General features: G+C 29.8%; 3 protein-coding genes across 6 annotated transcripts; 2 read left to right on the top strand and 1 right to left on the bottom strand.

Moving 5' to 3' along the window:
* Positions 1-1,082: 1,082 nt before the first annotated feature.
* LOC120270311 (elicitor-responsive protein 3-like) lies at positions 1,083-3,235 on the top strand. The gene is made up of 5 exons (XM_039277324.1): positions 1,083-1,317; positions 1,417-1,482; positions 2,004-2,130; positions 2,361-2,484; positions 2,991-3,235. Exons 1-5 carry the CDS (start codon positions 1,251-1,253, stop codon positions 3,042-3,044), a joined length of 438 nt encoding a protein of 145 aa, XP_039133258.1. The 5' UTR covers positions 1,083-1,250; the 3' UTR covers positions 3,045-3,235.
* A 16,153-nt stretch (positions 3,236-19,388) lies between these two features.
* Positions 19,389-23,881, top strand: LOC120271733. Of its 4 annotated transcripts, none has more exons than XM_039278427.1 (8): positions 19,389-19,509; positions 20,811-21,129; positions 21,255-21,348; positions 21,969-22,090; positions 22,798-22,950; positions 23,370-23,474; positions 23,582-23,633; positions 23,760-23,881. In XM_039278427.1, the coding sequence occupies exons 2-7, from the start codon at positions 20,812-20,814 to the stop codon at positions 23,627-23,629; spliced, it is 840 nt and encodes a 279-aa protein (XP_039134361.1). In that variant the 5' UTR covers positions 19,389-19,509; position 20,811; the 3' UTR covers positions 23,630-23,633; positions 23,760-23,881. The 4 variants fall into 4 exon arrangements, with proteins under 4 accessions (XP_039134361.1, XP_039134366.1, XP_039134345.1 ...); XM_039278432.1 differs by lacking the exon at positions 19,389-19,509 and adding an exon at positions 19,968-20,688; XM_039278411.1 differs by lacking the exon at positions 19,389-19,509 and having other exon boundaries at positions 19,968-21,129.
* Positions 23,882-24,575: 694 nt separating this feature from the next.
* LOC120271726 (membrane steroid-binding protein 1-like) lies at positions 24,576-26,568 on the bottom strand. Its single transcript, XM_039278405.1, has 2 exons — positions 26,136-26,568; positions 24,576-25,319 (listed from the first exon to the last, which is right to left on the bottom strand). Exons 1-2 carry the CDS (start codon positions 26,441-26,443, stop codon positions 24,707-24,709), a joined length of 921 nt encoding a protein of 306 aa, XP_039134339.1. The 5' UTR covers positions 26,444-26,568; the 3' UTR covers positions 24,576-24,706.
* Positions 26,569-26,850: the final 282 nt, after the last annotated feature.

The raw sequence follows: 26,850 nt of genomic DNA, 5'->3' as shown, positions 1-26,850 counted from the left end.
ATAAATTTGAATTTAAAACCATTTCATATGTATATATACATCAAATTTTAAAAAATCCGAATTCAATTTTTTATATAGGAATCAATCACACTCTTAGTTTTTTTGTTGAAGTGACAGTAAGCTCATATTATTTTTTTATTTTTCAAATGAAAGTGACAAGTATCGTCAAAAAAGACATACAAATACAAAAATATATAAATTATGGTGGTTTAACAACTCACATGTATTCATAATATGAGGTAGTCTATTACACAAAATAATCAAGGGCTATCTCACAAAACTAATAATAAATCCTTCCTGCCATACAAACTTGGAGAAGGTCATTGTAGATGAATTTGTCATTATAAAAAACCTTCAGGGGTGAAGTTTCATAAAAAAAAAAAATTGGAGAAGGGAAAAATACAACTTCTTTCACCGCAGACTCATATTAGAACCTAGTAAATAATATATAACAATACTACTACTATACTACCCTTTTTTATGTAATTCGTCTTATCACCGATTCGCTTCATCTCTTATTTTATATTTTATAAATTGAAAATTTAATTGTTCCGCACAAAGCAAGTGTTAGAAAATTATTTTGATAAACTTTTTGGTAAAAAGTTTTTTTTAAATAATTATTTTTATATTTTACAGATTGCTTAGTGCATGGAAGTAATTTCCTCTCCAAATAAAATTAAAAATAAAATAAAATAAAAGCATAAAAAACCCAAATAAAGACGGTTTAATTACTGTACATGTCACTGTAATTGTGTACTTTCTGTCTCTCTTCCAATATTTTTAGGTACAATTAAGTTCTATATTTAGTCGAATTAAATCATTTTAGTATGTTGTATAGATGGACAAGTATAAATTGTAAAAACTTAATTGTATTTAAAAATATTGTTATGGACTAGAACAACTCAATTTAATTAAATATTAGGATTTAATTATATCTAAAATATTAAAATATTAAAAATAGACTAAAAAGGCATAAAATACACATGTACGATAATTAAATCAATAATTAAAATAAAATAACAGCGTAAAAAACCCAAATAAAGACAGATCTAAATTTTCGGCGCACTTCGCGGGAAATCAGAAAACACACAACGCCATCTCGGATCACGCGCTTTCTCTTTCCGTTTGTTTTAAACCCTAAATCCATCAACATCGATCCCAAATTCTCAATTTATAAACCCCCAATTCTGATTCAACGTCAAGATCTCTCGATCAAAAAAGAAGAAGAAGAAGGAGAAGAAAGGGCAACGATGGTTTGTGGAACTCTGGAAGTGTTGCTCGTTGGAGCAAAGGGTTTGGAGAACACTGATTTCCTGTGTATTTCCTCTTGTTTCTCTGCTTCCATTCATGTTTTTCTTTCTTGATTTTGTTGGGTTTTTGATGATTTTTTTTGGTTGTTTGATTGGATTTCATTAGGTAATATGGATCCATATGCTGTTTTGACATGCCGTTCTCAGGAGCAGAAGAGCAGCGTCGCCTCAGGTGTTCTTTTTGTTTTTTTTTTTTGGTTCTTTGTTTTGATTTTGGGATCTATTGATTGTTTTGGTTCTTGGCATATTGTTGGTTTTTTGGACTGGATTGGATTTTTCATGAATTGAGTGGGTGTTTGATTAAATTGAGTACTTTGTAGTGATTAGGAATGAAACATAATGAGAGAAAAGGGGGAAAAAAGAAGTAAATTTACCAATTATTTCCTTTGTTTCTATTGTCCAACCATGTTTGTCATGATTCAAAATGCATTTTTTTTTTTTGTTGAAGTTTTGTAATTTTCATGTTCATTGTTTTTTAATGAAAGAAGTGGATGAACTCCCAAATTTTCTTTGCAGAAAAAGATGTTAATTTTATTTTGGAATTTGTAATTTCAAAGCTGGTGAAGAACTTCAGTGGTAGTGAATACATGTCTGTGGTTTTTCATATGTTTGTCGAACGTTGCCGTGTTTATTGTCGTGGTATTTAAGATTTTTTTTTTTATATAAATATTTAGAACACTTGGGTTGATACAGGTAAAGGAAGTGATCCTGAATGGAATGAAACATTTGTGTTCAGTGTCTCTGTAGATGTTTCAGAGCTCAGTATCAAGCTTATGGACAGTGACTCTGGCTCAAATGATGACTTTGTTGGCGAAGCTACGTAAGCATTAAATTCAATATATTGTCTTTCATATAGAGATTCTGAGAAGCAATACGTCTCAAATTTTGATAGGTCTTTAATCATTTCGGTCTTGAAAGTTCTATCATACTTAATTTGATGCATTTTTTTACCATGTATGGTAACAGAATTGGCAATAGACTGTTATAATGGTTATTTTTCCATCCTCTTTTCTTTCATTTGTTTATTTATTTTTCATGATATGGTCACAGGATTCCTTTGAAAGCCTTGTTTAAAGAAGGAGAAGGAAACATCCCTGTGACAATTTACAATGTTGTCAAAGATAAGGAATACTGTGGTGAGATCAAAATAGGCCTGTCCTTCACTCCAGAAGAGGTACTGTTTCTTTGATATCATATGTATTAGATGCTTTTTAACCTCCAATTACAACCTGAAGGCAAAATATGCTCATATGCTGCAAGCTACAAAATGCAGTCTAGGATCAAATGATAGTTTTTATCATTATACACATTTAGCACTATCCTGATGAATTGTTGAGACATTTATAGCATCTAATTTGCTTATTATATTAGGCTCAGAAAATGCACACTTTCCATTAGCAAATTCATGAGTAGGAATGGTTCCTTAACTGTATCCATTTGATTACTGGGCTAGTTTTAGTAGTTTTAGTCCTGTGTGATGCTTTTGCAGTTTCTCAGCAATACATATATTTTCCTTTACATTTGGTCATTACTAAAGTCAAGTTTGGATGTGAATTATAGAAGAATATGAAGAAATTTGGTGGTTTCCATAGAATCTGAAACCGAACTACAATTTATTATATCTAAACTAGTTGCATTGCATGTATTAAAATTTTGCCAAACCTCATATTTTTCTTACAGGAAAACCTTGAGTGTGCTGAGGAGAACTATGGAGGCTGGAAAGAGTCTGCTTGAGAAAAAGAAATCATTGTATCATGTTGTGTTTCTAATGAGCCCCTTCTTTGATTTCTTGTATCCAAACCGACTTAATAAATTGAAACTTCAATGTTGCGCATGTTGTGCTTGAAAATCAAATTTTTTTTATAGAGTTCTGTTCCATTCAGAGCTGCATGAATGGTTATATAATCTGGAAAATGTTTGTTTGACTTGATACTATGTTTTTAATATTGAACTTGATCCCAGGCAAAGTAGTTTGGATTCATATGCTGCTTGAACTTAGTATTGATATTATTAGTTCTCCAAAATGATACAAAATAGTGGTTTACTAAATTTTTGTTTACCTCGATTTATCATCTAGTTGATATCAGGTACAGATATAGGATCAGCGTGACGAGAGTCGAATTCTTAATCTGTCTTATAGTGGTTTATGAATAAAATTTTCAAAACTTAAATTTATTTTTGTATATATTCAATATACTATTACATTTTCAGAGTTCAATTAAAAAAAAAATTGCATATGTTTTTTCAAGCAACAACCAAGATTTAAGAAATAAAATCTTTATATTTATATAATAGTTTCCAAATATTTATGTTTTATTTTGTTTTTATCTACCATTAAAATTGAAAAAAATTATTTTACTATTTTGCCCTCGCTGGCGTTCTCTATAAATTCCCGCCCAATCACTCTCTTCTCCATTCTTCTTGATCATTCCTCCGAGAGTCTCTTCTCTCTCCTTCAAACCCTAGATTTAAATATTTAAGTTAGATTTAAATATTTAAGTTAGTTGTGTGTTAATTAAAACTCAAATTAGTAGAGATTATCTTTTTAGAATTTTACCTTTATAAAGATTTCAATAATTATGAATAAAGTGTGCAGTTTTCTTGATCTTCGAGTTCTCTCCTCTTGGTCGCCGATTTATCATGGAGAAGCTCTGGTCGGAGTTAAATCTCGTCATTCTATTCATTAATTCTTGATTTCCGTTTTCTTCATTCGATTTCATCACTCGTTTTTTTTCAAATTTCTTGATTAATGTTAAATTTTAGGATTATTCTTGTTTGGATTGATCTTGTTGTGTTTTTTTGTTTGTATTCTTTGAATTTCTCACTGGATCTCATCATCATCTTGTTTATTTAGTTTTTTTTATGAACTTCTTGATGATTAGTTTTCTCACTTTCCCTGTTTTCTGAATTTATTTAATAATTGATCAAACGTCGTGAAAATGAGGGTCTGGAAGGATGAAACGGGTGCCGGATCGGTGACATATATATATATCAGGTATGAGGTTCTTTTTGACGGTTGCCCCAATTTTTTCGATCATAAATAATATTCTTGTTGTATGATTTTTTTTTTAATTTGTCCTTTTGTTGCTAGAAATCATCATTTTCTGATGTTTTTCTTCATTGTCTTATCAGTGTTCTTGTTATGATTTTTGTGTTTCTTTTTTGATTTGTTTGTTTGTTTGTTATTGTTGAAAGTGGTTTTGTTGGAGTATTATCACAGATTTTTTTGTTCCATTTTTTTTTTAAGATATGATTTAATTATTTTTTATATTCGTAGGTTATTATTAGTAGATTTAATGGAATTTTTATTAGTAGGTTCTTGTATTATCTCAGATTCCTCTGTTTCTTGTTGTATCACAGATACTAATTTAATGTTATTTATATATATATATATATATGCATTTGTGTATGTATACCTGTGAGTGTTATTTTTATGGTATAATACCCTAATTGGTCTCTGTACTTTTATCTCTTTTGTTTTGGTCTCTATACTTAAAAATACTCATGACTAATTTTTTTGATTTTTTTGAAAATGCATCCATTTAGTTAGAAATACTCATAACTAATCTTTTTTACTTTTCAAAAGTAGAGAGGAATCATATCTGGATAGAAGAAAAAAAAAGAAAAGTACATGGGGTGATTATATCTATTTTTATTTATTGTGATATTATTTATTATTCATTCATTTTTTTTAAGAAAAAAAGAAACTATTTATGTGTTAGTTTTTTACATTTTTAAGATGGTGTAAATACAGTGTTTTGGCCATTGTATAAATATTTTTCAATAAATAATGAATTTCGTGAAAAAATGATACGACTTAATTGAATGGTGGTGAAATTTTTATATACATTTATGTTGAGAGACTAACAACCTCGTGATCTATTAACATTGTTTTCGTTGCGTAAGGTATCTGTGTTTAATTAAAAAGGTGAGTTTGAACTTTAGTTCTCGTAGAGTGAGAGTATATATGTGTTGATTTGTTCACATCTTATTAAAAAAAAATTAAGTTAAAAAATGATGTGGTGATTATAAACTAATATTACGTGAGTTAAAGATTGATTTTTATAAAAAAAAAATGAGAGGTGATAACGAAAAAGGTAAAACATGCTTTATTTTATATATGTGTGTGTATGTTTGATACAATTTTAAGGTAGTTATCCATACTTATGAAAATTAAAAAGTTTGAATTTAATTGTGAGTTTTACCGTGGAATTCATAATCAAATGGTAGTTTATATCATTCAATATCATCCACTTCTCTCAGTGGCGGACTCACATGGGTGGCAGCCCGGGTCAGAAAATCTTAGAAGAACTCTATCCAATAAGGTTTAAGTTTGGGCTGAGGAAAGAGAAGCCCATGGTGAAATCGTGGTTGAGACACAATGTGTTTATCATGAAGATTGATTTTTATTTAAGTTCGAGCTATATCAAATTTTTGGGTCCACTACCGACTCCTCTTACTATCAAGGAAACTCTTTTGAGATTACACTTTTTTTCAATAAAATACATAAGTTGTGTTAGAGATGTGCATATGTTTTTTAAATATATATACCAAGCTTTCTTACTCTACGCAGCAAGAGAGTCAACTTCAACTTTTCACCCATAAGGCATAGGATTTAGTACTAATAAGCTAGAGTTCAATTGGCCCTAGGACTCCACATTTTAAAAGAATACAAACTCAACTGAGCACTTGCTTTCATTATATAAAATTGCTTGCATACCCCTTATTTGGGTATTTGTTAATATACCTTCACAAACATTATATTTTCTTACATACCCTTTTAAATTTTTTATTCACTTCTGTATCCTTATTTATAAAATCAAACTCTTTTATATAATTAAACAAAAGATTTGAACTCAAACTTAAACCAATGGGTACCCAAACTTACAATTTTAAGTGAAAATTACAAATACAGATAAAAAAGACATAAATAAAAATGAAGGAAGGAAAAATAATTATGTTAAAAAATTTTAAATACCGAATTCTAGAATTAGTTAAGGCACCCATTACCACACGCCTCCACCTCTACATGCCACAATAATGAGTGATCCACTCAACGATTGTCTTTTGAGTCATTTAATAACTTGAATGTCTCTTTCAGTCATGTTCTGTGTTCACCATTAATAAAATTAAAGGTCTTGAATTATATTCAATATAATTTATTTGTTGTAATTTTGACATATCTATTTATAACATTTCTAATCTATTGTTTTTATTCAAGCTGTAATCTATCCATTTTTTTATTACAAAATTTTAAATAATTTAGGGCATTAGTTTGGTAGGCTAAGATTTTGCAATATTTTAAAATCAATAATAATAGCAACATCTATCACAATTCATAATCCTCATTCTACAGAGTCATTGATCACTTCTTTGGGTTGACACGTTTTAGCAAACCCATGGGCTTGCACCAACTCAAATTATGGATCTAATCTCTTGTAAGACCCCAAGCAAGATACTAGAGTTTTTTTAATCTCTACTATTTAAAAAAATTAAATTAAATTCGAAACCATTTACTCAAGCGATTCAAATCTTTATCACTTGGATGAACAAAGTGGAGATTGTTTTTGTTTTAAAAACATATAAAATATCAATCATTTTATCAAGGACATAACGTATAAAACCTAATATATATAATATAAAAATTATAATATATATATATATATAGATATAGATATTAATAATATGTAAGTAATAAATTCAGACTGTGGACCATGAACACCAACCCGTGACCCTTGGAATTAAACTCTTTCCAATCGTGTTCTGTGAAGTCAGTCTCAAACTCAAACTCAATCTAAATTGATTTTTAAAAGAACATAAGCAATTCAAATCTAAATTTAATATATATATATATATACACACCCACAAGAGTTGTTCTTCCATCTTGTTCTATCTTGTTATATGATACCTTTCTCAATATATATATATAATAATATATATATATATATATTATATATATATATATATATTCTTTTACTTCAGTTTTTACTAGATTCTCTTGATTCAGACACCATTACAAAATTGATTCAAGATACTAGTTCTGAATTTTTTTTAATAAAAAACTTTATGTTAAATTCAAAAAGAGTGATTAAATACTCATAAAACCTCTTTCTTTTCTAATAAATTAGTGATTTATCTATTTTATTAAAAAAAACTCATAAAACCTGAATTAACATGAAATAAAAAATTGATAATAAAAATATAGGAGTAATTCAAGTGTGAAGAAGCTAAGCAGCTTGTTTTTCAACAAAACCAAAGGACTCCAATGCATTTTGGTCTTCAAATGAACAAATGCTAAAATAATAAACAAGACAGAGTTATAAGCACGCCTTGAATAAAACTCCATTTGGGTTTTGTTTTTTACTTATAATTAAAGCAAAGGCCAAACAAACCTTTTTCCCCACCTTTGAAACTCTCATCATTAAAAAAAAACCAAAAATTAAGACCATGATTCACTCATCCACTGACTTCACTTCCAAAATGAAACACCAACCAAACCATGAACTCATTTCCTATAAAAATAAAAATACAAATAAATACAAATTTAAATTAATCACAAGAAAGTGATCTATATATATAAACTAGTATGATCATTTTCAAATTTCAATCCTATAAATAAACTCACAAGAAAAAAAAAATAAAAATAAAAAATAAAAAGAGGAAAACATGTATGTTCTAAGACTAATATATAACTAGTTATGAAGTGGGTTTGGACCTTGAGGGACAAGTCTTTTGGAAACTCCATAAAAAGGATCTAGATCATCATGTTTGCCACCTTTCATCCATGAAGGCAACCTTGAGAAGAGACCAATGGATGGTGAAGAGTAGTAACCTTCATTCCTTCTTCTTCCTCTTGCTTTGACCTCTTGCAAGCTTCTACCACCATGGCTACACTCAAGAAAGTGGCCAAATAAAACCAATATTATGATGAAGAAGGCCACCATTTTTGGAAGATGAACCTTTCTTTGTTTCATGATCACACTCTATAGAGAAAAAAAAAGAACTTTTGAGAGGGAGAGGGAGAGGGAGTAGAGAAGAGAGAAAGGTTGAGAGTCTAAATATGGGGCCAAGAGGTTGAGTGGTGGGGAAGAGAAGTGAATAAGAACAGTGGTTTCATCATCATTAAAATAAGTTTGATAATCTTTAATTTTCAACCAAGGAGAAGGAGGAGGGGTGTTAGTGTGACATGATCAATGTGGGCAGTTGTCTTGGAGGATTGGAAGGTAGGGGAAGCTTGTTAGACATTAATTAATGAATAGTTATGGTGTTGACTAAGTTGTGTTGATAGGGTACTTATGTTACAGAAGTTGTCTCATATAAATTTTTTTTTTTCTTTTTTTTAAGGAAAAAATAAAGAACATTTTTACATATGAGATAGCTAGAGATTATATCCCTGTTATAATTATTAATTTTGTAATGTTCACAATTATTGTAGATGTTGTGAAAATTTATTAGATTAAAAAATAAATTTGCCCACAATTATAATAGAAATCATGCGGTATTTTATTTCCCTACCAAATCACATGAAAAAAATTTAAATCGCTCTCAACTTAAATATTAAAAGTTAATGTCATGTCCATATTTTAAAAATAAATAAATAAATAAATTTGAAATATATATATATATATAAATATATATATTCATTTTGTATGGTTTATCGGCTCAATAACCTTAACTTCTGTGTGTTTATGAGTCACTTGTTCATATCACCAAAATAATAATAATAATAATAAGAAGAAGAAGAAGATGGCTTTTAATTCACATATATCTTGGTGGTGCTTATCTCTAATTTTTCTGATTTTTTTATTTTTATTTTTTATTTTTTATCTAATGTATAATTTTTTGTATTTAAAAAAAATAAACATATATGGATCCTCTTTCTTCCTGTTTTATCCCACTTGGTTGCACGAAAGCAATGAGCTTATTATTATAATAATCCCTCAATAGTACATATTTGTCACAGTCCTTAGAAAAATAAGGCATCTTAGCTTGGTTCCAAGTCTTGCAGTGGGGTACTCATTCACATTATATATAATAATAATAATACCTAAATTTAAACATTGTTTATTTAATTAATTTTATTTATTTTATTACTGTGAAAATGCCACCACCTTCTTGGCCACTAAAAAGGAAGCTTCTAAACATTTTCTTGCTTTCTTTCTTTCTGTTTTTATTTTTTGCTATTTTATAAAGTTACAAGATTTGTGCTCGTGAGTCATAACTCATAAGAGACTTAAGGGAAGATGAAAAAGGTTGAAAAAGTTGTAGTAAAGTTTACTTTTATTGTGATTTATTTGTAATGTTATTAAATTAATAAATAAGCATTAACAAAATGATTAAGTCTGCAAAAAATTAATAATATTTATAATGTCTCTTCAGAAGATGATATTTCTCTAATTTTCTTTGGGGCATTGCTCAATCATTATTTTTTATTTTTAGCATGTATATTTAGTTTTTTTTGTTTGGTGTGTTTTACACATCTGATGGATTATTGTTTTTATTTTATTTCTTTTTTTTGTTTTGTTTTTGTAGATAATTTTTGTAAACTCTTACTGTGGTTTTATTTTTAAAGATAAATAATAATATTTATTAAAAATAATTCGTGATAAAGATCTCAAATGGAATAGCCGGCAATGTCTTCCAAACTAGTGATAAATATTAAGAAATCATACAATGAAAAACTAATTGATTGAGTTTTAAAAATTATGTTTAGATTGACTTCGAAATTTATTTTTTATTTCTTCTAAGTTATATGTCAATTATGCGATAAATTTACTAATATGAAAACTAAGCATTTGACTTAGCATGTGTGTTTAGGTGAAAAAGATTCTTCTCATGCATCATCCTCATATAGTTTTAATTAAATCACACGGCCGTCCTTGTGTTATTAATATCACTATTATTGTATGTTCTTGTATAATTAATTAATTAATATAATTACGGATGAAAAGGATAATTTGTCATTAAGTTTCTTCAAGAGTTGACTTTAATGACCAGTGTCTAAAAAATAAATATTATTTAATATATATATATATATATATATATATTTACATATGACTAATGCATGAGAGAAAGATGATGCATGTATATGTTATTAGTTTATGATATTAATTAAATCATATCATCTATGCACATAATAGAAAGATCTTGATAAAAGTATTGCTTTAAGAGGTTAAATACTTTGTATCTCTGATTATATGTGGCCTTGTGGTCAACTTTGGGGTTTTAATAACTTTTTTATATAGATTATGTTTGCATGAAATACCAACCACTTGAAAAAAAAATGCAACATAAATGAATAATGCCCTAAGGTATTAATAATATTTTAAGATAAAAATTAACTTCAAAAACCTCAATCTATGAGGACTTTTTTTTTTGCATTTTGCTTCATAATTATTTTATTTTTTTAATTTTAAAAATATTTATAATGTAGACAAAACATTGCACATGAAAAGATTACTTGACTATTACGATAGTGGCTTAAAAAAAAAACTATATATAAATGGTTTTGAAATGGACTCTTTCACATTTATTGATCTAGTTTAATACTTTATATATATATATATATATAGCTTAATATATCAGTTAAAATAATTCATAAATACATTGATGCACACCCATTTTGTCATCACTTTATAATTGAAATGTTTATTTTATATTTATAAATTAATTGTTGTCTTAAAATAAACTTTTTACAAATAAAAAGAAAAAGAAGCTAAAAGTGGGGGAGAAAAAATAACCAAGGATATAAAGTCATTTCATGTTTCTAAAATCCTTACCACATCACAAACAGATGTGCTATTATGATATGACCGCAATACCCAACAAAGAAATTGTACCGGTAAATCTAAATTTTATCTGCACAAATTTTATCCTATGTGCAACCCATGTGTTTTGTTTTTACTGAATTACTCGGTTAAAATATTAACATTTTCATTGATTCATTTTTAAATTTTTAAAATTTGAATTTATATTGACAGTAAATGTTTGGCTTCTTTTGCTTGCATTACCTATTAAAAATCTGTATCTACTCAAATTTGTTTATATAACCAACCAACAAGTGGTATATTCATAATCGGGTTTAATTAAAATTCTTCATAAATGATGAGAGTTTGAATCATTAACAAGAATATATTTTTTTAACAGTCTAGCCACTCATTTTGAGAATATATATATATATATATATTGATAATATGGACAAGCCACTGCACTCACACACACATCATCAGGTTATTGCACTTGTAATATTTGTTTATATATTTTTGTATAAATCTAAAAATTATTATTATTTTTTATGGAAGTAATTTGCAATATATATATATATATATGAAAATTAAACCTTTTTTCATAATATTTTTTATTGGTGGTAACAAAAGGGGTGTGAGCGGGACTAAGAGGGGAATAGACTGCCCATCTCCATCTCCATCTCCATCTCCATCTCTCGGATCCTGATCCCCAGTATAGGTGTAAAAATGAGCTAAGCTACTCGTGAGTCTACCGAGATCGGCTCAAACGGTCGATCTCGGTCGATCTCGATTTTTCGAGCCGAGCTCGAGCTGCCAGTTTATGCTAACGAGCCGAGCTCGAGTCTAAAATACTCATTTCGTGAGGCTCGCGAGCCTAAACGAGTTTTTATATATAAAATATTAAATTATTTATATATAAATTACAAAAATACATAATTATATAAACTATATAAAATTACAAAAAAATACTTATGTGATACAAGCTAATCGAGCTTAAACGAGCCGAGCTCGAGCTACTTGAGCTTTTCAACGAGCCGAGCTCGAGCACAAAAAAAATAGCTCGAACGAGCTCGAGCCGAGCTCGAGCCTTCGAATAGTATACTCGAGCCGAGCTCGAGCCTGGTGATACTCGGCTCGGCTCGGCTCGTTTACAGCCCTAATCCTGTATAGTAATATACTCATAAATATATTTATTTATTTTAATTATTTAATACAAAAAATAAATATATTCAGCAATTTACCTGTGAAAGAATATTCATTAAATTAAACTCAAGCTACTATGTAGAAATAAAAAAAAGCAATTAAATGCTTTTCAATATAAATAAAAAAAAATATAGGATTTTAAATTTGTACAAATAGAACAAAATATTTATTTGTAATTATGTAAATTTAAATTACTTATAAATAATTTTATAAGTCCCGCCTCATTTCATAAAATGGGGGCAAGTTAGTCCTCATCTTCATTGGGTGAATAATCAATGAGTCTCCATCCCAGTCGGACCAAACCCCCTATGGAGATCGGAGATTTTTATGCCATTACAAGTCCTAGTATTTTTATATCACCCATCTTATTAAAAGAAGAAAAAACAAAACTTAATAAGAAGTCTATTTCGTTATAAATTTTAAAATAAATTTTCACCCATATGTTGCGTACATAATAATAAAAGTAAATAAATCACCCCTTTTGATTGAGATATGCAAAGCGTTAATTAATATAACTAATTTTAAATATTGATTAGTATTAAGATTTCATTAAGAGTCTGACACAATTATAGATAAACAAAATTATATATGTTTAAAGCATTATTATTTGAAGTATAAACTCCATTTTCGTATCCAAAAGAGAAATACAAAATTTATCAACAGAGGTGGGTCCAAAATTTAGAGGTTTAGGTTATTTACATAAACAATTTCAAGTGTAATGTTTTATGTATACATATAATACATATCTAAAAGATCTACATTTGTAAAGGTTCCCAATATCTCCTTACATTGTGAGTCAATACCACAAAAAAAACAGTACAAGATTTTATTTTTATAAAAAGTTTTAGTGGTCATACTTGGAAATTAAATATTGCCAACATTGATTTTTTTTTTGTTTGTTGACACCGAATCCCCTATATAGGGAGTTTGTGTCTTAAGAGGCAAGTTCAAATCCCAACTTATACAGAAGAATGGTACAAATATATAAGTTAAAGTATTAACTTTATACTTGTACATGCTCAACTTATCTATATTTTATTAAAAAAAATTAAAATTAAAATTAAAATATTGAAAAAGAATAGAAAGTTCTCCAAGTAAACACCACATAAGTTGACCAATTTTATTTCAATACTCAATATCAAATAAAATTAAGAAAAACAAAAAAGGTTTTTTTTTGGTGAAAATATAATTTGTAAGGTTTAGGAGAATCATAGGATGACTTTTAAGTGAAGGGTTTTTGGAGGACAAGATGATTGTTAATCCACCAAAAAATGGCGACATTTGTGAAGTTGTGGCCCTTCTTGGTGTTATCTATGTGTTGATGATGAATGAGCTACAGTGACTTTTAGTGGCCCCATTAGCAACCCTTTTCTTTTCATTGCATCTCTATCCCATGGCTGTCCTCATTATTTCCAAGCATTCAATTTTTTTTTAGGGCACCACCCACTAGCCTTAGGGTTACACCACCTCTCCCTATTCACCCATAAAATTAGGGTTTTGTCCATCTTATTTTTTAGTTTTCAATATTATATTTCTCAAATATCATTTTATATATATGATAAATTATTTTTCTAGTTGAGTTTGTTTTTCGAGCTAATCTCTTTTGTTGACAAAACGAATAAAAAATTATAAAGATTATTCATCAGTTTTTTAATAATCACAGGCTTTAAACGAATCTAGTATGAGGGCTTGGGAGTTTTGTAAGAAGGTAGACCACTTTTACCAAGGTTTTCTTTTATACATAAAAATTTAAACTCAAAATTACTTACTTAAGCGATCTAATCCTTTATTATTGGAACAATGTCTTTAGCAAAGAGTTATGAAGATTTTACTAGATATATAAATAACAATCTAATATAGTTGATATAGAGTATAATGTTCCTAAATTCGAGTTAAATAAATTGAGGAATTTGTAATTGTATTTTATGTCAGATGTGGATAATTAGAGTATTAATTTAAAATTACTGCATCATTATTGTTTTGCACTATATAAATCATTTGATTATTAAATGATAGATAAGATTTACATATTTAAAAAAAAAATTGAGTGAATGATTGGAATGAATTTGGTTGTTTGGTTAAAATAAAACAAAAATGTAATCACATAGATTTTATGTTTCATCTAATCATTTTATTTCCTTTTCTCATCTCTTTTCATCCTTTTAATTAATTCAAAGAATCAAATGGAGACTTAAAAAGGGAATGTCTTGACTTGTAGGACAAGTGAATACCATATTGTGTCAGAGTTTGCTTTAATGAATTCCATTCTTGAATCAAAATTTCTCTTTTAGAGAAACATGCTTAGAAGTATCATATGTCTCTAAACTTTGCTTTTGAGTATTAGACCAAAATTAGGTTATAATTGGAATAAAAAAGAAAGAATATTAATGCTCTTTGTTTTGATAAATTGAGTAAACTTTATTTATTAAAATTAAAAATCTAATATCACCTGGACTTGAGTGCTTAAAATATTAATGACAATAATTTTTTTTACACAAAAATATTAATCACACACATATGTATACCATATAGATGTATACATACATGTCTAAAATTTCACCTTTCATGTATATCCTCAAAAGTTAATATTCTTATTTATACAAACATCTAAATCATATATGTCTATTTTTTTTCAAAATAAAACAATATCTTAAAAATAATCATTTCACTTACCGGGGTTAGCTTTAATGATAAAAGATTGAGTCATTTAAATAAATGATTTTGAATCCAAATTTTTTAAAAAACACAAGCCGAAAGAGATCTATCTTTTATAGCATTTTTAATATCTCATTTCGAGCCGGTGGACCAAACACACACAAAAAAAACAAAAAAAAAACAAAAAAAAAATGGACCAAATCCAATCAATAGTACCAAACATTCCAATTAAGACTAGAGTGGTCTCAAAAGGACTTCAATTCAAGTGCATTGAAAGACATTGAACTCTGAATTCAAATGAGATTTATGAATCCAGCTCATTGAACTATTCCTTATTAATAATTATATCTATAATAAGTTGAGAGAGGTAAGTTGAACTCTAGGGAGAATTGATTTCACATTCTGATCACCTGCTTCTTTTCCCTTGTGATTCAACTTGTTTCATACTTCAATGCTCTATGGGAAGCAATTCATTCATTGTGAAAAGAGGTGCACAAGGACTTGTTTCAAGTTTGTACATTCACCTCTCTTGTAAATTCAATTGCAAAATGACAAACTATTTTACAGTTTTTGTACTTATTGCCTCTTCAAAATCTCTAAAGAAAAAAATAAATTGCAATTAATTGAATTTGAAACTTTTTCAGAAAAAATAAATAAATAAATAAAATTGAAAGACGAAATTACTAAATTACTTTTTTACTGCCTTCTATCTTTTATGAAGTCTTGGCTTATAGTTTTGGGATTATTGAATTAAGCGCAAATAATATTTTAGTTTAAATCTAATTTGTTATTTAAACTAGAAATGTAAATTATTTTAAATTTAGTGAATGATTTGCATTTTAAAAAAAAAACTTGATTATTTCAAATATATCGGGTCAATTTCTATATATATATATGACAAACTAAATCTTAAATTTTTGTTGTAGAAGTTAATCACATTACCACTTGTCTATTACAACGACAATGTTATTTATTTTTGGATGATGAATGAGTTTATTTTAATTGAAAAATCTTGGACTCGGATACCAAATGAGTTGAGCTTAAGCAAACATATAATAGATCAAAATTTTTCAATAAAATTTGTAAAATCTTGCCGACAACTCTTTAAAAAAAAAATTAAAACTCAGCTCATTATACAGGTAAAAGATTGAAATAAAAAGGAAAATATGGTTATGTTTATTATGTCAAATTAAACATGCAATATTTAAGAAAAAAAGTCTTAATACAAAATTTTCATTCACATGATGCATCAAATTAAATCAAACAAACTTTAAAAATATTTTCAATTGAATTATTATAAGTCTGAAAGTTTAAAGGCTAGCAATTAAATAAGACCAACGTAAGCATCATGCATTTTTATATACACACACACATTAAAAATTTCATTTCTTTCTCTACATAGATTTGATCATCAACCAATTTGACTTAATTCTTAATCTTTATCTCCATTTGGATGCTTTTATATTGTGCTCACCGACTTGTGACTTTTTGATAATTTTGTTGGGTTGAAGTTGAACCAATATTAAAAAGTCAAAAATTAAGAGCTCTTATTTATGACTATGGATTGTTATAAATTTGACCAAAGCTTTGGAAACTCTTAATACAAGGACTCACATAATTAATATCTTATTTTCAATCAAAGTTATGTAAACTTTATATGTACAAAAATTTTCAATGAAATAAGTACATTGTCATACTCTTATTAATATAATTAATACAACACTATACACTGATCGAATTATTTTGTTTTAAAAAAGTTGTGCACATCCCATGTTGATCAATTAATTCTAGTGTTGAATGTTCCAAGCAAACATGTCGGTTTATTTCTTCCTAAATGTTCACATCTATTTCAAATAACTCAAAATGTGTCAAAATTCAACTAGACATGTTTTATATATATATTCTTTTTAATAATAACATATATAGAATAAAATTATATGAATTATAGTGTTCATCAAATTAGTAAATTATTATACAAATAGAGACCGCATTAAACTATATAATTAATACCGAATTAATCAGATATAAATGGATCTGGTTGGGAACATTAGGCTCATGCTATGACTTGTCAACAGTTTCAATGAATCAAAATCATAATATAATTAAAGCTATTGAAAACTAACAATAATTAAGCTCACAAACAATTAATTTATTATTAATAGGCCAGAAGGTGTGACCTGTCTTTGATAACTCATCCTTCATTTAAGTCAATTTTGGAATATAAGTTCAATTGATGATAAACATTTAATCAAATTGATTAGATGGGCAATAAGGAGATGTCCATCCCCATATATATTTTTTTAAACTAATGTTCACATAATAAGATTTTTTTGATGGACATGGAAATTTATACCTAATTAGATATAACTTTAATTTTCTTAGAAAAAAAAAAATCTAATTTTAAATTTTAAATCATTAAGACCAAAGACAATGAGCATGGGGCTGGTTGATTGGTCAATATATATATTTTTATATGTATTAATGCAAGTCTTTTGATATGATGTTAAAACCATATGCTTGTTGTTTGGATAATCACTCATCCATCATTCTTATCTTATTATCCATTTTTTAACATATTTTGTACTTCATTTATTATTACCATTTTATTAATATTAATTTAATTTTTAACCCACTAATTTTATAAAAATTATAGACTCTAAATCATTCATAAAAAAATGTTATAAAAGAATTAATGTTTGCCGCTAGGATTAACCTATATTGGTTATTATTTTATTATTTTAAATATTTATAAAATGATTGTTTAAAATTTTTAAATAAACATTTGTTTAAATAGGGCCAATTCAAGAGTCAAAAACTTTTAGTACTATAATTTTTATTTTTCAAAAGATTTTTTTTAAAGAGCTTTTCTCAATTAGAAATTTATTGATAAAACAAAGAGTCCCTTTTGTACTTCACCCTCTTACATAGGCAACAAGGAAAAGTAAGTGCCCTTGATAATGAATGATCCAAGATGCTTTTGAACCCTTTTTGTTTGTTTTGTCAACAAAGTGAGTTGAAAAATAAAAATTACCCTACTTTTGATTTTATGCAACATATTTAATCAAACAATGAAATTAATCTTTGAATTTGATATTGCATAAAGTTGGGTATGATGTTATTAATATCATATTGTGTAGATTGGGCTTTCATATGAAGCTCAATATACTAATATGAATGCATGCCCATTTACAAGGCCCAAGTGCGCATATGATATTTATAGTTAAAAGAAAATCAGATATAATGAGTAAAAGTTTTTTTTTTAAATTTCTTATTTTTTATATTAATAGTGCGTGGTATAATTAGTAGAGAGTTAGATTGAGGAAGAGGTCTACTCTTTTATATGGCTGTCAGTATCAATATCTCACTCTGGATTGATTTAGAGTTCTTAAAAACCGGTTAATGAAATATATGAAAAAATATTAATTTTTTATTTTTATATTTAAATATAAGAATAAATTATTTAGATCTTGATCATAACAAATAACCTTGATGATGTATGATAAATGGTACTGATTTTTAAAAATAATAATATAAGTACAAAAATCCAAAATAAAATGGCATCAGCCATGACATAGATGATTGTTTGTCCTTTGTACCTACCATGGTATACACCACGTGTGTAATTATATTACTATTTATTAGGGCAGTATAATACTCCTGATAGTCTCCAGATTTTTTTCTCACTTCTTTTAGGGCCTTTATTTAGAAATGCCTCGATCTATTTACTAACTGATAAATCTGCTAACGCTCATCAGTCCCTCACTTTTTAAACGCCACCACCTCAGCTATGAACACTTTTTCTAAAAGTAGACTGACTCACTGAGCATTTTTAACCAAGTTTATCACTTTTCAAAGTAGAGACTCAATGGAGATCTGTCAGAGATGCATCAGATGTTTCAAAAGAGATAGAAGATACATGGATTATTTTGGTGATTATACATTTTATATTTAAAGTTTTCTCATTTAACAAAAAATTTATAGTATATTGGTATTCATCCATTGTAAAAAAAATAAGTATAAAATATTTAAAAAATCTCGAGTTTCGAGTTTCACTGATTAAAATGATAATAACATATCCCTAATTTTAAATACAGACTTCTATTTAAATTTTGAGATTAAATATCAATAAAAATTTATAGTGTACTACTATTGACCCATCTGTAAAAAAAAAGTGTAAAATATTAAAAAAATCTCGAGTTTGAGTTTTTTTGAAAATGATAATAACGGATCCCCCAATTGTGTATAGCTTGTCACTTTTATAAAAAAAAATCCTCATGTTCAATTTCAATGGGACATTATGTTGGAAAAAAAATATATATTAATGAATGTTTTTGTGATAATTTCATAATAATAACAAAAAAATCCTCATTAATGTAAAAATGGTCCTTAGATAAGCAAGAGAACCACAACCACAGCCAAACACTAATGAATCAAATTACAGAAATACCCTTCCACCACTTAGCTCTTCCATCAAACACATCACGGTTTTCTTTGTGGGCATTAAGGTAATTTTAAGTAACTTCAAGATGGAGGAAGAGAAGGGGGTCCCAAATCTCTCAATTCTCGGTTCATATGCTCGTTTAGATCGTTCTCAGGTGAGATTTCTCGAATAAAATTTTGATTTTTCGTTCTAATTCTGAGTTTTTATCCTAATGATGTTCTTGAAATTTGTATTTCCTTTTGATTTGCATGATTACATGATGCATAGTGGACGAATTTTAGAGTTTTGTTCTTTTTTTAATCTGTTTTTTTTTTAATCTATTATTTGTTGTTGGGATGGGTGTTGATGCATTCAGAAGTGGGATTTTAGTTCTTTTGAGATAAATTTGAGGTTCTTTTTTGATTTTTTTTTGGTAATTAATGGTGATGGAGTAGATGTTTGTAGTTGAGTTTGGAGATGATAAAAGAATAAGAATGAATGTGATAATTCTTGGATTGAGCAAAGTTTTGCTGTAGAAGTTTCAATTTTGTGTAAATTGGATCAGGTTTTCTATTTAGTTTGTTATTCTTTATTGAGAATATAATTGTTTGTTGTTTTTGAGATTTATGTTTAAAAAACTTTTTCTTCTATTTCTAGTTATTTCCATCTTCACTTGGCTTCATTGTTCTTGTGTAGATTTTGTCCCAAAACAATGAAATTTGAGCCCATTTTTAACTCACTTGTTTGAGAGTGTTCAACTATGATCACTTTTACGGTTGTAAGTTTTAATTATTCTGCTCCTTGATGTCATAGGATTTCAATTAACTTGGGTGAAGTAGAATATTTAGAGAATGGTGTATAAAAGGCTTTAAAAGACAAGATGTCATCATTATTTCTTTATTTTTTTCTCATCCATTAAAAGCATTGTTGACTGAGTACTAAAAGAAATTTTTATGGATTTGTCTTGTTGGATTTAATGATTCCTCATCTTGGGCTATGTGGTAAGTGATCCTCTAGTTTAACTTTTTCTTTAAAAAAAGTATTTTATTTTAGTATTAACTGAAAAATGAGATTTTGAGAAATGTTGAGGTATACATTTGAAGTATATGAATGCTGTGTTCTAACCTGTAATTGAGCTTAGGTTCAAGTTGTTAATATGTAAAATAGTATAAATGATCTTTAGGGATGGGATTTACGTTATTGAAAATATGAATTTGATGAAGTGCGCCGAAAACCAAATTCCAGATTTGTTTGAGGTTTGGATTTGTCAGCGTTTGTTTTCAAACTTCAATTTGATTGTGATCTGGACCTTCCCAATTGTGATCAAGCATTGGCTATGACTTTCAACACCTTAGTAAGTCACAAGTTGTAAAATTAAGAAGGAAAATTTGAAATTATCTTTGAGCAGGTTGTTTGTGTCATATCTATGATCCCTTCTTTTCCGTTACTGTACTCCTTGTTTGATTTGTTTTCCAGGATGTTGACTGGCCATGCTATTAGCTTGCATGAAGATAGTGAAACAAATGAGGTCTTACTTGAAGATCCTGTAGCTGAGACTCAACATGAAGAAGACGAGGTTTCTGGAAACGTGTTGCACATAGCCTCATTTGAGGAGCTTTCAAAGAACCATGTGCAATGTGACACGGTTATATGGGTTTTAATATCATTGCTGCTGGTTTTAGCTTGGGGGTTTGGTGTAATTATGCTCTTGTATCTTCCTGTCAGAAGATTTGTGTTGCAGAAAGACATCTCTTCTCGCAGACTGTATGTTACAAGCAATAAAATAGTGTACAAGGTACCGCTTTAATTTCATTACCGTTATGTTAAAATAGTTTCCTAAGCACTTCTTTTATCTCTTCACCTGATCTTTATGTTTGTCATCATTGTTCATGACACTATTGGTTTTGGGGAAATTTACAGTCCACAAGGCCATCCTTCTTACCTTTTCTCGGTTTTACCACAATCGAGAAACACATACCTCTTCATTTAGTTGTTGACACCATCTTGGAACAAGGTACTTTTCTAACTTGTTACAAATATGAACACTTTTTGTCGTTGATTCTGTGATGTACATTTCATATCATCTCCATTCTTAAGTGGAGCTGAACTATCGCATTTATTTTATTCATCATTAGAATTTTAAATTCATTTACTTCAATTCAGTTGTAAGATAGATATTTTTTACTCTAAGCTGTGTGGTATGCTAACAGTTTTCATGATTATTGCAACTCCCCTGAGTATGCAGAAAATGTGACATTACAATCAAGGCAAAACGTTTTCCTTTTTGGTAGGTTTTAAGTGCTTGTGGAACCATTAAGCTTGTGAACCATGTCTTAGGCAAAGACATGTTCTCTTAGCATCCCTTGTTACTCTGAAATGAGAGTAGTGTGAGATGACCTATTTATTTTGTCTCTTAAACTTGGCACATTCTGAAGTATTTTGAGTATGATTTTCCATGGGAAATCAACACCTGAGAACATTTCTAACCTTTGGTTCTTAGCTGAAGTTATAATGGTTATTAGATATGTGTAATCGCTGCATTATGTCATATTATCAATGTAATATAATATAATAAAAGCTTATAGAAAATGCTTCCATTCTGCTATCTCAGACTGTCACTTTTGATGCTTGTAGGTTGCTTGCAATCTATGTATGGACTTCATACATTCAGGATTGAAAGTATAGCCCATGGGAAAGCGGCACCAGTAGACGAACTGCAGTTTCAAGGTGTCTCTAACCCTGGACTTCTAAGGAAGGTAATTTCCAATGTCAAGGTATTTCTGACCCAGCAATCTAAGGATATCATTCTGCTCTCACCTTAAAGGAAGTTTTTTTGTTCGATTTTGTGAAAAATTCTTGACAGCTATTAAAAAAATAATAAAAAAACACTTTCTTGTGTTTGTTACCCACTTTAACTTGTTTGAGTACACACAACTAACATGAAACTCTTAGAGGTTGCTCTTCATCATTAACTGTAGCAAGAAGTGTATATCCATCAAGTCTTAGTTAATTTAGTGTGGTAACAACATTCTAAAAGCATGGAAGATATCATTAATCATTAGAGTAGAGATAGTTCCCTTGTCATCAGATCATTGTATCAAATTAAGCTCATTTCAGATTTTGTGGTTTCCTACATTTGGTAAGGCGGTCGCCTAGGGTGTGAGCTCTTCGGTCTTTGTTCAAGTTGGTAGGGGTGAAATACAGTAAAGTTAAAGTGAATTTTTATAAAAATAGTCAAGTTATACAGTTTGAAGAAAGTGGATGGGTTTGATGTAGGGATCATGTCGCTTGGTGTTAATTTGTATGAAAAAATAAGATTGATATTATTTAATCAGAGATTACCGAAAGAATTCTAAGGCTTTATGAAGTAGAAAGTTGGAATCATTCTGCTTGTTTGGCGGACATCTTTTTTGTTACACAAGCTTGATGATTTAAGCACTTCATGACATGACATGCCATGCAGATCATCACACGAGAGGCTGCTAAGAGTATTAGAGAGTTATGGAGTTGCCAACAGCCCAAAATGCACCTTGGGGAAGGAGACTCCAGGGAATCACATACAAGATCCCTTTCTGAGGTTTTGGCATTAAGCCGATTGCATTCTCCTAGTAGAAAGGTATACCATGTTCTTTTCATTGTTCTCTGTCCTGGAAGTAATTTTATCGTATCTTTTCTCAGTAATTTAGAAAGTCCTTTTGTTTAACTACGGCCGGAACACTTGACACTGCACTCTGTATGCAATAATTTTAAGACCATCTTCTTTAAATCTCGTGTATTTCAAAATTTCAAAAAAAAAAGTGCTGATTCTTCAAAAACACTAGACTGAAAATGTTTTTTAAGTGGTATTGTATGATTTTGTTGAACTCATTCACTGATATGATAATTGAGTACGATATTTACCAAACTTTTTATTTGTGTGCCACCACTGGTTTTAAGATATCGAATTGTGATGGAACTATGATTTATTCTGAGCTGATGCACTGTTTGAATTGTCACAAGAACTCTTATCAATTAATTTCTTGATTCATGGGAAAGATACAGTTCATAGGTTCTCCGAGGAATGTTCAACCTGAAGCAGGAGTTGTTGTACCTGATGAATTACTATTGCATAAGCTTGATGAGGTTGAGCAGTCAGTGAAGGTATGGAGTCTTCAATTCCAATCAAATGAAGTTTCGATTTCCGTCTTCTGCGAGTTATATATAATCACTGGTATCCTATTATTAATTCTCCTCGTGTTTTCGAGCAGAAAATTGAATCACTGGTTGGGCAATTAGAGACCCAGGCTGATGGCTAACTTGGTATGCTTTTCATTGCCATAGTTTGCATAGAAAGTACATGTTTGATAATTCTCCTCAGGGAAATAAATGATATCAGAGGTAGCAGTGAATGTAGCAAGGGTCTTAAGAGTTAATTTGTTTTTACAGGATGGGGAGTGAAAGGAAAGATGGTGCTGGTTAGAATTCCTATCTTGATGTTTGTTTAAGTGACTAGAATGAATATGTATACCTTGTGTAAATACTCAAGAAAGAAAACAATATTTTTCATACTTTCTCTCTATCTAGTCGATAAGCTTGCGGGCGGATGGCCGGGCCAGGCCAGGCCGGGTATGAGGCAAGCTTGCTCATGGCTATGGTTCACCAGGGCCAGAGTGAGCTTGACCCAGCTATACGGAACCGGCCTCAGGAGCGCCCTCGGGTGAGCTCAAGTCCGCTTTGGTCTGGTGAGTTCCCTAGGCCAAGGTGAGCTCGAGAGAGAGCTCGTCGGTGAGATGATTAAAAAAAACACATATGAAGGGTGAGATTATAATTTATTAGAAGAAAGGATATTGGAGGTAGAGATTTACAAATTCAGAGAGTAAAATGGGAAGGGAAAACTCCCAGACTATTAGGTTTTGTTGACAGTTACCAATGACCTTCAAAGTCAATACCCTTTTACATAAAGGACTTGTCATATGATTCCTTTATTTTGCCTTTCTTGACACTTAAAGATAACTTGATTAATAATCAAAAAGCTTTTTTGAGGAACCTAGAACCACAAACCCAACAGAATATTCTTTAGCAAATTAAAAACATTTGTGTGCATACACCTTTGTCCAACTCTTCTTTTCTTTGATCAACTTTAATTTTACCATCAAAATGGTGAGCTTTATGTCACCCATTCACATCCTATTTAGTAATTAACGATTAAACAGAGACTCAATCAACCAAAAACTACCCAAAAAAAAGGCTGACCACACACCATTGAATAATAATACTTTCTATAACATCAAGCAAAGTCTGTATACAAGAAGAAAACCACAACCAAACGGGTATTATATAATATCATTCACATTGATTTACCATTATCTGAAAACTATTTTATGCACTATTACTCACTCCTTGATATCTTCAACTGTAACATACTCTGCAGCATCATGCTTTGCCGGAGGCTCCTCTTTTGGAATCACATTATGTTCCACCGGAACATGCTTCTTCGTCTCTGCATCATTTCCGTCCTCCTCCGCCTCGGCTACATGACCTGATACAACATGCTCCTTCACCTCCGCATCACGCCCCTCTTCCATTCCCACAGATTCAATCAATATGTCTTCGCTTGATACTTCATGGACCGGTACAGCATTCTCCTCCACTTCAGCAGAGCGATCCTTCGATTCTACAACATGCTCTACTGGACCACTCTCGCTACAATGCTCGGCTTCTGCCTTATGAACTGGGGCGGCATGATCAGGATTGTTTTCAGTAGCTAGAGAAGTAATTTCGGCGGGTTCATCAACAGGAACTGTAACGGTTTTCTTGACTGTTCCCACCTTGACATATTTACTCATGAACTTGTATTCCCAGTCCTGCAATGCCTCGAGTTCGAAAGGTCCAAGGCCTGAGATATCCCCGGTCAAATCCTGTTCTTCAAAGGACATCTTTGCTAATGCTCTGCTTGCATCTTTGCCGGCGAATAACGCATACGGACCACCAGGTCCGTAAAACATTCTATACAATGTAAAGCAAAATATATTAGAACACAAGTTGCAAACTTGAATTGCTGAAGAAACCATTTGTTTACAGCTACCACAAAGAAAAGCATCTACAAATCTAATAAGTATTTCATGCAAACTTGTTTAATAGTAAACAATAATCAAATTATTCTACAAAAGAAAAAAAAGAGAGAAAGAACAGCATCTACAAATCTAACAAGTACCTCATGCAAAATTGTGTAGTAATATACAACAATCAAATTATGAGTAACAATGGACTTTAATATTTAATCTGAAATCAAATATGGCATCATACATGTTTCAACATGATATAAAGCATAGATTTTTTTTTTTTTAATTCATCAAACAAACCCAAAAAAACATGAAATCCTAATTTTCTTAATTTTGGAATTTTTGGAAATTACATAGCTGCATAGATATATAAGAAAGAAATAACCTTTTCTGAAGAATAATTCGAATCTAATTTGTCACTAGTTAAGCTATTCTACAAATTACAGTCCATGCTGGAAACCTTCCAATTCTCACACACAATTTTCACTGGTTTCTTCTACGAAAGAACAAATATAAAAAAAAAGAGAAAAAAATCTATAAAATGATCTATTACTTAATCAAACCACCAAAATTAATGAAAAAAAAACCATGGAACAAGAACAATCCCCCAAAAAAAAAAAATTAATGAAAAAAAAAACCATGAAACAAGAACAAATAGAACAAGAGCAATCAATGATTCCCACTCCGATCAATATAATTCTCAAAAAATAGAAGAAAAAAAAGGTGGAATTCCATCCATCATCAAAAAGAAAAAGAGGACCTGCTCTGAGTGACGTCGTAGATCTGGCCCTTGATGGCCATGAGAAGAGGTTTCTTAGGATCAGATCCATCATAAACCCTAAGCTCCTCTTCAGTGATCTCCCCAAGTTGCACGGGCGGCGGCAGTGGCTCAGGCTCATCGATCTTCACCTCCCGCGTACGAGCAGGCTCAGGGCGAGAGAAAAGGCTAGAAACAGCGAAATAAACAGCGCCGGCGATGGCAAGCGCGGTGAAGAAGGTCGTCGGCGAGAGGCCAGTGTAGACGACGATGGATTTGTTCAGGGATTCCCATAGTTCTCCGATCGCCATCGCTGCAGCAACGATGATGAAGCTCTTGGGATTCTCTCGCGCTCCGGTTCTCTAGGGTTTTGCTCGATTCGATTGGGAATCCAATGAAAAATTTGGGGGGTTTTGAAGGGCGGTGGAGAGTTGAAAGGTTTTTGTCTTTTTCTTTGGATTTTATTCTAGACGGTTCTTTGCCAAATACTATTTGAATTTTCTTTTTCTTTTTTTCTTTTTTTTATTTATTTATTTATTTTATTTATAAATAATTATGGAATAATATCAACTTCTCCTTCGATATCCATGTGTGGGTTCAGTTTCGGTTCATTACATCTTCCGTTCGTTACTTTTTAATAAAATATGTACTTTTATTTGTTACTTCTTTTGTTTTTTAATCTGTCATAAACTTATGTTTTTTTTATTTGTTATTTTTC

This window comes from Dioscorea cayenensis, chromosome 2 (assembly GCF_009730915.1).
Source record: "Dioscorea cayenensis subsp. rotundata cultivar TDr96_F1 chromosome 2, TDr96_F1_v2_PseudoChromosome.rev07_lg8_w22 25.fasta, whole genome shotgun sequence".
Lineage (NCBI taxonomy): Eukaryota > Viridiplantae > Streptophyta > Magnoliopsida > Dioscoreales > Dioscoreaceae > Dioscorea > Dioscorea cayenensis.
Note: the sequence above shows the minus strand (reverse complement) of the source record. Positions and strands in the feature narration are given on the sequence as shown.

What these genes read in the sequence shown, in the direction of transcription:
- LOC120270311 (XM_039277324.1), top strand. Translation starts at nt 1,251, where the DNA reads ATGGTTTGTGGAACTCTGGAAGTGTTGCTCGTTGGAGCAAAGGGTTTG. An exon ending in GAAGAGCAGCGTCGCCTCAG is followed by an intron (nt 1,483 to 2,003) that starts GTGTTCTTTTTG and finishes GGGTTGATACAG; the next exon opens with GTAAAGGAAGTGATCCTGAA. An exon ending in TGTCCTTCACTCCAGAAGAG is followed by an intron (nt 2,485 to 2,990) that starts GTACTGTTTCTT and finishes TTTTTCTTACAG; the next exon opens with GAAAACCTTGAGTGTGCTGA.
- LOC120271733 (XM_039278411.1), top strand. Translation starts at nt 20,761, where the DNA reads ATGATCCCTTCTTTTCCGTTACTGTACTCCTTGTTTGATTTGTTTTCC. An exon ending in TGACACCATCTTGGAACAAG is followed by an intron (nt 21,349 to 21,968) that starts GTACTTTTCTAA and finishes TGATGCTTGTAG; the next exon opens with GTTGCTTGCAATCTATGTAT. An exon ending in AGGTTGAGCAGTCAGTGAAG is followed by an intron (nt 23,475 to 23,581) that starts GTATGGAGTCTT and finishes GTTTTCGAGCAG; the next exon opens with AAAATTGAATCACTGGTTGG.
- LOC120271726 (XM_039278405.1), bottom strand. Translation starts at nt 26,443, where the DNA reads ATGGCGATCGGAGAACTATGGGAATCCCTGAACAAATCCATCGTCGTC. An exon ending in TACGACGTCACTCAGAGCAG is followed by an intron (nt 25,320 to 26,135) that starts GTCCTCTTTTTC and finishes TACATTGTATAG; the next exon opens with AATGTTTTACGGACCTGGTG.